The 14,146-nt window shown below is 40.1% G+C and overlaps 1 protein-coding gene and 1 long non-coding RNA gene across 2 annotated transcripts; both read left to right on the top strand.

Moving 5' to 3' along the window:
• On the top strand, positions 7,959-8,844 carry LOC109726610. The gene is made up of 3 exons (XR_002220570.1): positions 7,959-8,085; positions 8,596-8,721; positions 8,805-8,844. It is a non-coding gene; the product is annotated as an uncharacterized LOC109726610 (long non-coding RNA).
• On the top strand, positions 9,280-11,579 carry LOC109726777. The gene is made up of 3 exons (XM_020256570.1): positions 9,280-9,653; positions 10,778-10,981; positions 11,471-11,579. Exons 1-3 carry the CDS (start codon positions 9,328-9,330, stop codon positions 11,577-11,579), a joined length of 639 nt encoding a protein of 212 aa, XP_020112159.1. The 5' UTR covers positions 9,280-9,327.

Here is a 14,146-nt window from a genome sequence, read left to right as displayed (position 1 = left end):
ATTGGTTGTATGGACGCATGAATAGAATAGCAATGAAAAGCATATTTATTTCTTATAGCACTACGGAATAATGAACATGCATGTAATTTGACATTGGCATATAGTTGATTACATGAGATTAGAACATCATATACTTGATAATTAATCCTTTAGTGGAGGCATGACTATGATTAAACATGTTTTATTTACTTATCATTTATATTCGTTGTTTACTTACCCCTTTATAGCATGCCTTAGTTGATCTAGTGGTGTATTTCGCCACTCTTGGTGGCTTACCCACTGGGAACTATTGTTTAATAGTTCTCACCCCCATTGTTGTTGATTTTTATTTCAGAGCCTTCCGCGGCGGGAGAGGCTAGGGATCGTGGCAAGGGATTAGCGACTAGCTAGAGCCCCTACGGAGTTATTTAGAGGGACCCGATGTCATCTTTCTTTTTGTTTTTTGTGGAAAGATGTATTATATGTTTGAATTAGAGATGATGTTAGACTTTTGGGATTTAGTTGTATATACTTTGTATATCTTGTGAATCTCTTTGTGATAGAGAATAGTGGTTTTATATTACTCGCTCCAATAGCCTTGTTAGGACTTTATCTAGTTCATTTCTGATTTTTGGTAGACGTCTTATGTGCATCGTGGTTGTTTGGTGTACACAGTGGGTCTGTACACGCGCCGGGCAGGCTTCCGCTGGGTCCCGGGCCGTGACACCGGGGCTCGCGCTGGCCGGCGGCGGGAGGCGACGGCGGCGGCTGTAATATACAGAATTTTAATACAAAAGTAAGTGTAAATAAAAATAGTATAAGATACTATTTTTATTGGACTTAAAGGAGTAAAGTATGAGTTGGAAATGACTTGTGCTGAAATCGGAATGAAAACAGAAGATTTAGAATTTTCTGTGAGAAACGGGATTGATATTTTAGCAGAAAATTCAGTGTCAGAAAATTATGAAAGCTTGAAAATATGTCGAAATTATTTTTATGAGGCTAGATTTAAAGTTTCATGTCATTCCGACACCCGGAAAGTGAAAAATAAAATCCGACTGCTATCTGCTAGAGATTTCAATTCGGTAGAGCTTTCGGTGACCAAATATGGTCGAAACTGAGAAGTTAAGATATCGTTCTATTTGTTAAGTAAAACCGAGCCTGACTGTCGAATTTGAGCGCAAACGGACATTCAGAAGGGCTCCGGCAAAAAGGAACAGATTCTGAGCAGCTAAACTGAAATTATGTTAAGTTGAGGGGTGCTAGTGAGAGAAACTCCCCTTTCTCTCTCTAGATATCTCCCTACTCTCTCTAGATCTCTCTTCCAAAGTTTGAGGGTTGGTGAAGAGTAAGCTTGGGAACGCGTTGGAGGCGTCGGTTCGGGTCCTCGTGCGGTCGTTTGATCGGCGTGCTTCTGTCTTGGCGTTCACGTTTTGGTAAGTTTTTGGGATTTGGTTTAATCCTCAATGCATAGTGTTCTAATAGCCTCTAATGTGTTGCTAGCATGTTTCCTCCATGAATATTTGGGTTATTTGGAGCATGGGTAGAGACTAGGTTTAGAATGGGGTTTTATAGCAAATGAGGGTTTGACCTCATTTGACCCTTTAATCCTCTAATTGAAGGTTAGGGTTGAGCCCTTGATGACCCTACGTTGCGGATTGTTCGGCGTTCGGCAATCAATTGCGAGTTGGAGCTGAACCGGGTCAGGTGTGCCACGGGAGCCCGATTGCAAGTGACTACAAGCAATCGGAGAGCGATATTAGGTGGGTTGTGCTCACCGAAGCAATTAAGTCGCTTCCATGCCAAAGTGTAGTGTGTCGTCATTGATGCATGTGATGGTAGCCAATTGTAAAGTAAATGAATGCATAAGTTAGATGTTAAATGAATGCATGGTAAAGATGCTAATTATGAATGCATGAGGCATGATATAGATGTTATATAAATGCATAGTTGAGATGCTAATGATGAATGCATAAGACATATGCTAATGAATGTACATGATATATCCTAGTCAAGAATGCATGAGATCAATTGACATCATTGGATGATAGATGATATGCATGTTCACATATTATAGCAAGTGCTAGATACATATGATTGGGATATGCTAGGTTCATGATATGTGCATATTGACATAGTGAGAATATACTAGATGGTATATCATGTTGACATTGTAAAAGTATGCTAGATTCATACGAATATGAACTAAGATCGATGAACTCTAAGTAGAGTAAAGAACTCGACAAGTATAGCATGTAAACTAAGAATCCTAAGTATAAATAACTATGATGAAAAGTGACAATGAAACCTAGTATTATTGAACATAGGTGAATGATGAGTGGCATTGAAACCTAGTGTTAATGAACATAGATGAATCATGAGTGGCAAATGAACCTAGAGTTAAATAAACCTAGGTGAGTGGCATTAAACCTAATGTATTAAACATAGGTTGAGAATTGAACCTAGAGTTAAGTAAACCTATGTTATGACATGAGTGGCATTGAACCTAGAGTCAAATGAACCTAGGTAATAAAGAACATTGGACCTAGTGTTGTGGAACCTAGGTTATGAATATAGTGACATTGAATCTAGAGTCAAGTAAACCTAGGTTATAAACATAGTGACATTGAACCTAGAGTCAAGTGAACCTAGGTAGTAAAGAACATGGAACTTAGTGTTCTAGAACCTAGGCTATGAGCTTAGTAGCATTGGACCTAATGTTATAAACCTTAGGTTGAGAAATGGTTTGGACCTAAATAGGTCAACACTATAGGGTATAAGACCAACCCTAGAGATGTGAATATGGATTCTGGAATCCCTAGCAATGAAGGCTGCTAGTGCAGCGGCCGCTAGTGCAGCGGATAAGACTTGCGGCCGAGCGCAAGTGAATCAGTACTGTGGGTATGTTGGTTCTCCTCGCCCGATAGTGATTCAACGGGTATGTTGGTTCTCCTCGCCCAGTCAGTGGAATGGCAAATGAGAATCATAACTACGGGTACGTTGGTTCTCCTCGCCCGGTAGTGATTCAACGGGTATGTTGGTTCTCCTCGCCCGGTACGCCATAAGAATAGGGACGAGGGTATGTTGGTTCTCCTCGCCCGTAGGTCCGTTGAGAGACTTGTGGTCCGGGGTTTGACGGTATATCCTCACCCTGTGAGTAGACCTATAGTTGAGAGGATTTAAGGCTGAGGTGCATGTGAGACTTCCTTCGCCTCGAGCCTTACAGAGCGCGGACTATCCACAGTGGATTGACTCAAGACCGAGTCGAGTGGCATAGTTGGCTAAGGTAAAAGTAACCTTAGGAAAGAGTGGCAAATGTGTACAATATGGCTAAGGTGTGAGTACCCTTAGTAAAGAATAAAGAATAAAGAACGGCTAATGCTAAAGTATAGCAATAATAAAGAAGGGCTAAGAATCAAGAACGGTTAGTAATAAGTAATGGTTAGCTTAAAGAACGGCTAGCGATAAAGAATGGCTAGTAATCAAGAACGAATAATAATAAAGAATGACAAATGGTAAAGAGTATAATCAATTAATCTACTTGCATAAGTTGCATGATTCGCATGTTGCATATTGTGAGGCATGAACATGATAATTGTTAGTTACATAAATTATATATATCTGTGGATATTTGTTGGACTAATATGTTTGCAGTGCCTTCTTTGGATTTGGTGGTGCCTTCTATGGACAATAGTTCTCACCCCCGTGTTGTTTTTGGGGTTTACAGGTTCACACGCGAGCGGCGCGGCGGCACGAGGAAAAGGCGTAGCTCCGTAGTTAGTACCCTACCACCGAGACCTGAGATAGCAGTACTCTGAGTCGACTACTTAGGAATGTAAAAGAAAAGAAAAGAACAAAACTGTAATAATCTTGTTAAAACTAGATTGTATTTGGAAGCTAAAAAGAAAATAAAAAGTGTAATATGTGATATAAAATGTATGTGAGATGAATGCTTGTAATAGCATAGATATATTTATGTTTTCGATACCTTCCTTATGCAATCTTTGCTTGCATGTTGTTCCTGGTTGGAATCTTGCGCATTGTATGGATTGTGACGCCTTGGACGTACAGGGGAGACTCTGTCCGCGGTACAGAGGAGACTCTGTCCGTGGTACAGGGGAAATCTTGTCCGTTCGGCGGTTTGTTGGCGTGCTCGAATCCGACCAAAGTGGCGGGCTTGGGGCGTGATAGCAGCGGCGGAGCAACCCGAGCCCGCACGGGATCGGCTCGGGTTCAGCTAAACTCAGCGGCCACGGCGGCGGCCGGGGAGCTACGGGGCGACGGCGAGGGGTCGCCGGAGGCCGGAGGACGGCAGCAAGGTCGGCCCAAGGTGGTAGCGACGCGAAGGGAGAGGAAGTGAGCTGCCTAGGCTCGAGCTTGCCTAGGTTGGCCGTGAGTTGCCAGGGACGGCGGCGGCGGCCTGTAGGGACGGCGGCGACCAGAGGGAAAGGTCATCGAGGGTCGAGGAAGGGCGGCGTGGCCGACTCTAGGCGACGGCAGCGTGCGGGCCAGGAGCTGGGATGAGCTCAGCCCGAGCTGACTCGGCTTGGGCGTAAGTTTCCAAGCCGGCGACGGTGGAGCGTGGGGACAGCGGGGATCGCCGGGGAGTCGCCGGGGGTTAGGGCTGCTGCCAGAGGGGTACCCGAGGGTGAGGTCACCTTAGATGGTCCACGGGCAGATGTGGTGGAGGTGTTGGAGGAGAGAGAGGCAATGTGGCTAAATCCGGCAGTCGGAGGCTCGTGGCGAGGGCAGGGGAGAGAGATGGAGGTGGCAGGGGGCACTGCTGAAGGAGATGATGCAATTAGGGTTAGGGTTTCCATGATGAAGCCTAATGCATACATATATACCAGCTGCCCTTTTGCACAAAAGTCCTCGAAAGCTCAGATTTTCATACTGAGTCCTTCACAGTACGAGTATTTCAGACGTACACACCTCGATGTTCGAAATCGTGTAAAACGGTACATAAAATATAGGGCTTTTCATGAATTTTCCGTTCTGCCACTTTCGACCCCTTAGCGAATGTTATGCAATTTCCGGAGATCTGTCCGTCGGATTTTCGATCAGACTGCGCCAGTGCATTCAGCACGACCGGGGCATCGAACTCACATTTTGTTTCACCCGATCTGGTCGCCGATTTGCGACGAAACCTATCAACTCTCCAATTTTTTCAAAAACCACACCTATATATATGTGTAAATCCAATAAACCTCAAATTCAAATTCGAATTTGAATACCCTACTACCGGTTGGTAAATGAAACATCCTCCACCCTACTCCAGGACACATGCATGGAGCACGAGAAGTTTTACAACGCAAGAGCAGTAAAGAATGAAAACCCTCTTTCCGATAAAATCTTTTTTTTCTCGAAAACCATGCATCGAAACCCAAATCCGTCAGTGCCATTGGGTCTAGGATAGTCGAACTGTTGAAAACGAGCTATTGGATCACTATAAACGGAGTCCAATACGCACGAGAAGCCATCTCCACCGATTGGCCTTTCCGAAAAATCCGAGTTACTATTCACTTTAAGTGATTAGTAAAAGTCGCATAACTTCTCCATCCTAACTCGTTTTCTCCTGAAACTTCAAGAGTGCTTATGTAATTAAATTACACACAAAAAAATTATCAACAAAGAGTATAGCTACATAGTCAAATTCTCAGTCCTCACATTCTGACTCCGACCTTGTAATGAAACACCAATTCCTCGCTACTTTAAAATGGTTTAAATATGCTTCAACAATTTTTCCCGACTTTTGCCTAGCTTTTGCCGGTATAATGCTAGATCAACCATTGAGAGTTCTGGCTTTGATTTATAAAACTGCTCATGAAACTTGCGCTCCAATTTGTCTCAATCTCGAATGAAATTAGGAGGCAAGCTAGTGTACCATATGAACACTGTTTTAGTTAACGACGTATTAAATAACCTCAACTTTAAAAATGGATAAGCGACTGCCTCTCCGCATTGGGTTGTGAACCAAGCAACGTGTTCAATAGTGTCCTCAGTTTCTTCCTCTGAAAATTTATCAAAGTTCGACATTTTTTAATTTGCCGATGCTTCTATATTAATATTTGCAGGATATGGAGATCTGAACACTGGCTGCATAGTTGGCCTTACACCAACAACAAAAGTGTTCCTGATCGCCTCCTCTATCTGAGCGTGAAGCTCATTGTTTGCTGCTATTGGAACAAGTACTTGAACTTGCATCCTGTTCTGACCAGCAAAAGGCTAAACATTTGATGCTGTATGATTTTTGTGTTGTCTTGCATTCAAGGCGTACCCCTAGCTTTCCTTTTGACATTTTGATGCTGATAGGCTGATAGAGGAGGATGAGGTAGTTCCTAGGGTACCTCTGGTTGAAGACCAGGGTTCATGTTTGCCGGCCAATTGGCTGCCTAAAAAAGTGCCATATGTTACTGAGGTGGCATCAAAACTAGAACTGCAGGGCTCTGTATTGGTACTTTCACTTGAAAAGCATTTTGCCCCCCAAACTAATTTTAGGCTGGATGTCCTTGAGCTCCTCCAAGTATTTATTTGTTTCGAGCTAATATTTGCCTGATACATGCTACATTCTCGCTGGAGGCCGTGATTACGTCCAGCACCGCATCTAAGCAGGTATCTCTTTGTTGGCTCTTTTGATCAAGATTTTGAAGAATTCACATCATTTGCGCGAGAGTATAAACAAGATTTGGCTCATGCGAAGCCGATTGACCGGTTCTTTCGATTCTCGACGGTGGCATCAATTGATGTTTACACACATTTTCAGCACCACTCGTTTTATCATTCCTAGAAGATCTTGGAATAACTCTATTTTGGAGATTCAGTGGTCATAGTCATTCTGAGTTCTAAAGGTTTTATACCGAAAAGGCCCATCAAGCGTGCCAAAATTATTTGACCGTGAACCAAACTTAAGAAGATGTTGACCAGGTCAAAATGTTGACTGAGTCAAGCGCACCTTCAGAATAGGGATCGGTTCTTCGATTGACCCTTGAGTGCACCATGATCAAACAACTAGGTTGAGAAGGGATCGGCTCAACCGAGTTCTTTCTCACTATGTACAAACGAACCGAACTCAAGAGCTTAGGGAAATAGACTTGGTTGAAAGAGACGAACTAATTATATTCACTGACTCAAGTAATTATAAGGATTACAAGAATTTGGTAGCTAAACTGATGCTACTCCTAGAAAAGCTCTTAGAAAAACTATTAAATAGTAGAAAAGAAAAGGTTACAAACTATTCCTAGAAAGCTGTAAGTGCTGGAATTGAAAATGCAGTGGTCTTTTGTTCCTCGGAAAGATCCTTATTTCGAACATCTTTGTACTATTATAGCACTTCTGTCAGCTTGTGGTTGCCGGCTGGTTGATGTCGTGAGGAGTGCTACAATTGCGATTTTATTGGCCGTGGAAATTACTCCCAAGTTCTCACACCTGTTTCCGTTCAGAGTTCTTTCATCTTTGAATGTTTATTTTTCGGCTCCTAGCATATCAAATGTTGTCTTTTGATTTGTCCACAACAGTTAATTACGTGAACTGAACCACCTCCCAGCTAGCACTATCACTACAACAAATAAGGTTTGTCCCAGCAGTTTTTTAGCCAGCAGTTAAGCTAACTGCTGCTAAAACTATATTATACCAGCATTTTTTACTTTTTCTGTAACATTTAGTAAACCGCTGGTATAGTGGAAAATAATTTTTAATTGTTGGGCCCTATTTTATTAGCTTATTTTATCAACTGGGCCAATAATTGGGCCAACATTGGATTTGAACAATATTGTGATTAAATAGAGCTCTTGTTCACCCCTCTCTCTCTCTCTCTCTCTCTCTCTCCCCCTTTTTTTTCAAATCAGAGATCGATCGCCACCACGAGCTCGTCTCTTTCCCTTTTTTCAAATCACTAGCGTAGTAAACATTGGATTTGTTTTTTAATAACAATTTCGAAGAAACAGTGTTCTGATTTTTGCTGTTTTAAGTAATTTGTTACTTCTAACCTTCACTAGGAGTGTCCAATGCACGCGTCATTCCCCCTTTTTTCTACTTGCAGATCGTCCAATTGCCTCTATTGCTTTTCATGCATAAGGAGAAATTCTTGCTGTAGCTTCAGGTCACAAGGTGAATTATTTCTGAGACTCGCAATGTTTGACGAAGGAAAAATGCACTGGTATCCATTGACTTGTGAACTTCTACATATGGCCATCTATACTTTGGACTGTTAATATAAAGTTCCTGAACAATTTGGTATTTCAATCAACGACCCGTGCTTGATCTATCGATTTTCTGCACTGACCATTAGCACGTGATAGTCAGATAACCCTTAAAAGTTCTCATATCCTGTCCCTCTTCTTTTTTTCTATGTCTATATGATTTTAGGGGCATTTGAGTCATTTGTATTTCATGTATTTACAGTTGACAAGAAAAGATGATGGAGAAAAGGGATAGGCAGTTGATAGAAATGGGCGAGTTGCTTTTCTTAGCTTTTGGAAACTTCCAATGGCCATTTGCAAAAGCATGATAGTTTATAGTGATCTAGTGCATTTATTCCTGGTTGAAACTGTTTGATCATTTGTCTTCATTTGCCTCATTTGGTAGTTATGCTCTTACTTTAAAAAATTCATGGTCCAGCTGTTCATATGGAACTACAACAAGAGAGGGGAGGCTTCTTCCCCAACAATTGTATTGAAAACTCGACGATCATTGCGAGCAGTGCATTTTCATCCCTGTGCTGCTCCTTTCCTACTAATGGCCGAGGTATTCTCTTTTTTTGGCATTTCTAATTTCTCTAGGTACTCTCTTTTGATTGCTAGCAACTCATGTAGAAGCTTATTTTGTAGGTTAATAGTATTGATTCATCGGATCCCCCATTAACACTTGCAAGATCTTCTGGCTATCTGCACTACCCTCCTCCAACTTACTATTTTGCAAATACAAACCCAAGTCTCCTATCATGCACCGAGTCTAACGAACCTCGTACACCTTCTCCCATGGATATATCTACAGGTGAACCTTCTGCTTCTAATAGTATAGTGAAAGATGTGTCTCTTTCTTCGTCACAAACGAGAATGAAAGTGTTTACCTATTTTTTCTGCTATTGGAATTACAGAAACAACTGAAGGGCAGTCGATGTCGTAGCAAACCACCTCCACTATCAATTTTCACTACAATGGAGTGTCTTTTATGATACCTTTTACCCAATCTAGGCCTGGTGTAGCTGGTGCTTCTATGAGTTTTCCTACCACTAATGGCAATATTGACCTTCAAATGCTTTTGAGAGATGCAGAGGCCCCGCACCTTCATCAATTTATCTCTTTTAATGATCCATCATGCTGGGACCATCCATTTTTGCAGGGTTGGTTGATGGGTCAAAACCATGCTCATCATGCAACCGAATCAGAATGTTTGAGACCTAAATCACTTTATAGACGTAATGCGGAAGCACAAGGGGCTCCCCCATTGGTTGCAGCTGCTGTTGGGAATTCCATTACCAGTGGACAACCTGAATCAGATCATCCTCGTTCTATCAGTATTGAATCTGGACTTCCCACATCATTAGCTTCAGCAGGAGTTACTGAAATTCCTTGTACCGTGAAGCTTAGAATATGGCCGCACAATATACAAGATCCATGTGCCCCGTTAAACCCAGAAACATGCCGGCTAACTATATCACATGTGGTCCTTTGCAGGTACACTCGCTCTATTCTATCAGAGAGGCTATCACTTTCTTTCTTGCATGCTTTGCAACGCTTTCTTTATGTGTAATTTTCTGAAAAAGGTTTGCAATATTATATATTCTTCCTCGACTTTGGCGATTTGCTGGAGCTTAGTTCATTTTACATATAGCCTGACTTAAGTCTTCTTGTTTTAGTAGATATTTTACTCTGCTATTAATTTCATAGTACAAACAATCAGTTTAATAGATGATGTTCGCTTAAGTTGTATGTACATCCCCTCAATTATAGGTGATTTGGGTGCTCATGGTGTTCATTGTTTCAACTTGAGCCCTTGAATCCACTGTTTGATTTTAGTTAGTTTCCATTAGATTTAGTTGTTTTGATATAAAAAGTTGCAGGCTATTCCAGCAAAAAACAGAATATTTGATGAATTATGGAATATTCCATCAGAGATAGTTAAGTTCTAACAGAATTCGAGTACACAATCAAATAATACAATAGTAAACAAAACTTTAATTTGTTTCAATTGAGACATTGAGCTTCAATTTCTATTTCAAATGGATCACTTTATTAAACTTTGTGTAATTTAGTAAACAAGCCAACAAAGCAGCAATTCAGTTATCATGTCATCTTAGACATAACCCTAGCTAGTTAATTCGCGAATTATTCGCGAATTATTGAAAATCCAAATTAAACGGTCTGTTTACGAATTTTTCTCAAAGAAGGAGAATTACTCGCGAATTTTTGGGCCAGCTGAATTATTTGTGAATTATTCCCGAATTATTGAAAATATAAATAAAAAACTTATAATTTTTACTTTTAAATATAAATTATTTCATATTTTATATCTTATATTTTATACTTTATACCGAATTCGTTTTTTAAGCCAAATTTTTCAACGAATTTAAAAATTAGAAAATGAATTTTATGTGTATTATATCCATACTGAATTTTTGCCGAATCCGAATTAACTAACTATGGACATGACGTGATTACCAATCTAGAATCGGTTATTGAATCATCTCTTCAAGGTGATGGAATAGTTTGCTAAAAATGTTTTGAGATGATGTAGCGGTGTTGTTTTTGGTTATTGGTGACAGTCTAAGATGAATGATAAATGTCTACAATATGGACAGTGAAATGGGCGCCCACTTTTCTCCGTGTGGCCGATATTTGGTGGCTTGTGTTGCCTGTTTGCTGCCTCATACGGAATCTGATCCTGGAACGCGATCAAGCATGCAACTTGATGCTGCATGGGCTGCAACATCTCCTACACGCCACCCATTTTCCACTCACCACGTAATATATGAGCTTCGCATCTATTCTCTTGAAGAGGAAATGTAAGCTAACTTCTGCATTTTGTTAGAGATATTTACATATAGTCATATACACTCCTGAAAAATTATTTATTTAAATGTCTCATTGTAAAATTCGAATTTTCTTATATGATATATGCTCTTCAAGATCGTTATTTCTTGCTTGTATGTCCTTGTACTTTTTTTTTAAAAAACCCATCTAAAGTACTTTTTAGTTAAATGACATCAGTTTTTCCTATGAATTGGATGACCCTCTAACTTGAGACAACAATACTACGTAGAAAACTGCACTTTTGTTGGATACATGAAAAAATTCCGATTCTACAACGCCATATGTATGATAGATAATGTTACATGGAGACAAATGTAAAATTTCATTTGTTTGCTTAAAAAAGAGTGAATTTTTATGCGGAAAATCGTTCCATGTGATTTTTATTTGTGGTCAACTGCGGGTTTGGAAATGTGCTAGCTTCGAGAGTAGTTAGAGCTGCTCATTGCTTGACTTCTATTCAGGTCGGCTACTCCCATAGTAGAGATGGCAAAGGTGCAAATGCATCGGAGTAGCAAGGATTTCAAGCTACTAAGACTGCCCAACCTCGCAAGCAACGTCGCCTTCGAATGAGTTTTATTAGTTATATTTATTGCTATCTTTGTTTTAATCTATTTTTTATGTTGGTTAGACATAATAATTTTCTTTCACATTGTATAGGAAAAAGTTATGGACAAACTAAGTGTGGAGATGAAAATCATCTAAAATAACCATAAACGATATGTTATTTAATTTACTACAAGAGTTATCAATATAATGCATTGAATTTTTTAAATTTTAAATATAAGCAAATCAAACTATTCTTTTAAATTTATTATGTTTTGCAGCTTCTACTGTTGCAGGTTTGGAGTGAGTACATGAATTTAGCTTGGGTGATAGTAGTGATGACTGTAGGAGGACTTTAAATTGAGGCTAACTAAGGTATGTTTGATCCATATCTCTATGCAATGCTATGTTAAAAACTTAAAATAACTGATAGCTCACTTTAATAGTTTAATTACTTATCGGTTAAATTTCATCATATGCATATTACACTGCCTGTATGGCCTGGTGGCTTTTCTAAAAGAATAATCTTTATGTCAGTACACTACTTGTATGGCCTCTTTGGCTTTTCTTTGTGAATGTGCATAAAGCTCTCTGTAAAGAAATATAAATTTGTCAACCTGCCATTTCTCCACGACCCACCTTTCCGTAATTTCTGTTTAACAAAGTCAACATACAATAAACTCTGAATGTAATTACTGCGTAAGTTTTGATTTAGTATATCTCTTTTTGCATTTGTCAAGTTCTGAGGATGCTACAGAATTATAATGCACAAGCATATAGAGTATCATTGTATCAATAAAATGGTTTAGGAATGGACTTCCCCTTTTCATGGTCGTGCTGGCACTGAACAACATAGTTGGTACGGATTATGCAAGACGGTTCTTGCTTAGATCATTCCTAGTAAATTTGTAAGGAAAACATAGCATACCTCACCGAAGGTCAGAACATCATGCAACTCTAGCAAATACTTCTGAAAACTTCCAGATATATGTGACCTCTTCAAATATAGATGAAATTCAATTTTCGATACTTTTATTTTTTGCTATATGTTACTTATGATAGATTTCTTGTTGGAATGAGCTTATGCATCTCATATGTTTTAATTTTCTTTGTTTCAGATTGAAGCAACAAGCATGATTTGATGTTCGCATTTGAAGAATGTTTAGCTGGAGCTTTTCACTTTTCTTTTTCTTAACTTTCGAACCTTTGGGGTTCAAATAAATTTTCTATTGCATTGATTTCTATTAGAATATAAAAACTTGTTTTGTTGTATTTTATCACTGCTCTAGATCATTACTTATTGTTTTGTTTCAAGAATGATTGTATCATCTTATTGCAATTTAGTAATATGACTCTTATTTTTTTTACGGATATTATAGATTGTTGGTTTTACAATTAATATCAAATGAAAAAGCCCCAAAGGTCCTATTGTAATTTTGTTTAAAGACTAAGTTTTACAAGCTGCAACTAAACTCCTCTGGTGACGAATGTTTGATGTGTTGTAATTTTAATTACATTTTTAAGCCCCGTTCGTCAAGTACTTCCAGGAGCAAAATTGAGCTAAATGAGAAGTTATGTCGATGTAGCTAGTTTTCACTGTAAGTAATAGTAAACTCCAGTTTTTCGGTGAAGCCACTGGAGTAGAGTTGCTTTCGGCGCTTATCGGACTTCCGTTCATGGAGCGATCGCAATAGCTCGTTTCGATCGGAGTCGCTAATTCTGGAACTAATGGCACTGACAAAATTCAGATCTGATGCACCGTTTTTCGAGACCCAAAAGGACTTTTATCAAAAAGAGGTATTTCGTTATTTGGCTATTCGTTGCATTATGACACCGTCCTCGTGATCTATGTTTGTGACCTAAGAGTAAGGTGAGGGATGTTACATTTACCCTACTAGTGTAGGAAAATTAAAATGATATTTGATTAAGGATTTAGCGGGATTACACATTGAAACCTGTGTGTTTTGCATTCGGAGCAGGCGACAGATTTCGATCGTGGAATCGGTGAGGTCAACTTCGGAGCGAAACGATCATGCTTATGATTCGATGCACCGAGTGGCTGAACGCAATGGTGCTGTGGATCTGAAATCCATAACGGACAGAGGACTTTTTTTCGGAACGGAAAAGTGCTGAGGCTCGAATTGGCAAAATCGGAACTTCGCAAAAGTGCGATAATTTTATGTAGCCGAGTTTCGCCGTGAACCATCGTTGGAGGGGTACCGCGGCGATTTACATCTGCGACTGTGAGACTTCGAGATCAAGAATTCGTTGATTTCTTGAGAAACATTTTGGCATTTTACACTACATTATGTCTGAAGTTATTTTCCTTAGCTTGGAAAACCTAACCTAGCTGCCCTCGCTCCAGCCAGACCCTACCTGGTCCCTGCCTTGCATCGCACGCACCCTGCTCGCGCGAGCAACCCTGCCACCGAGCTAAGCTCTCACTCACCTTTCGCTCCATCATCCGCCAGTCACCACTTTCTCCACCTCCGCGGCTTCGTCTGGAAGCCACCCAATGGATTCGAGCCTTTATTACTGGCCTAAAGGACGGCTTCCCTCGTTTGCTGTCACTCGCCATCCCGCCCGCTCGGCTA

The sequence above is a fragment of the Ananas comosus genome, linkage group 21 (genome assembly GCF_001540865.1).
Source record: "Ananas comosus cultivar F153 linkage group 21, ASM154086v1, whole genome shotgun sequence".
Taxonomy (NCBI): domain Eukaryota; kingdom Viridiplantae; phylum Streptophyta; class Magnoliopsida; order Poales; family Bromeliaceae; genus Ananas; species Ananas comosus.
The sequence above is the reverse complement of the archived record's forward strand: the minus strand, read 5'-3'. Positions and strand labels throughout refer to the sequence as shown.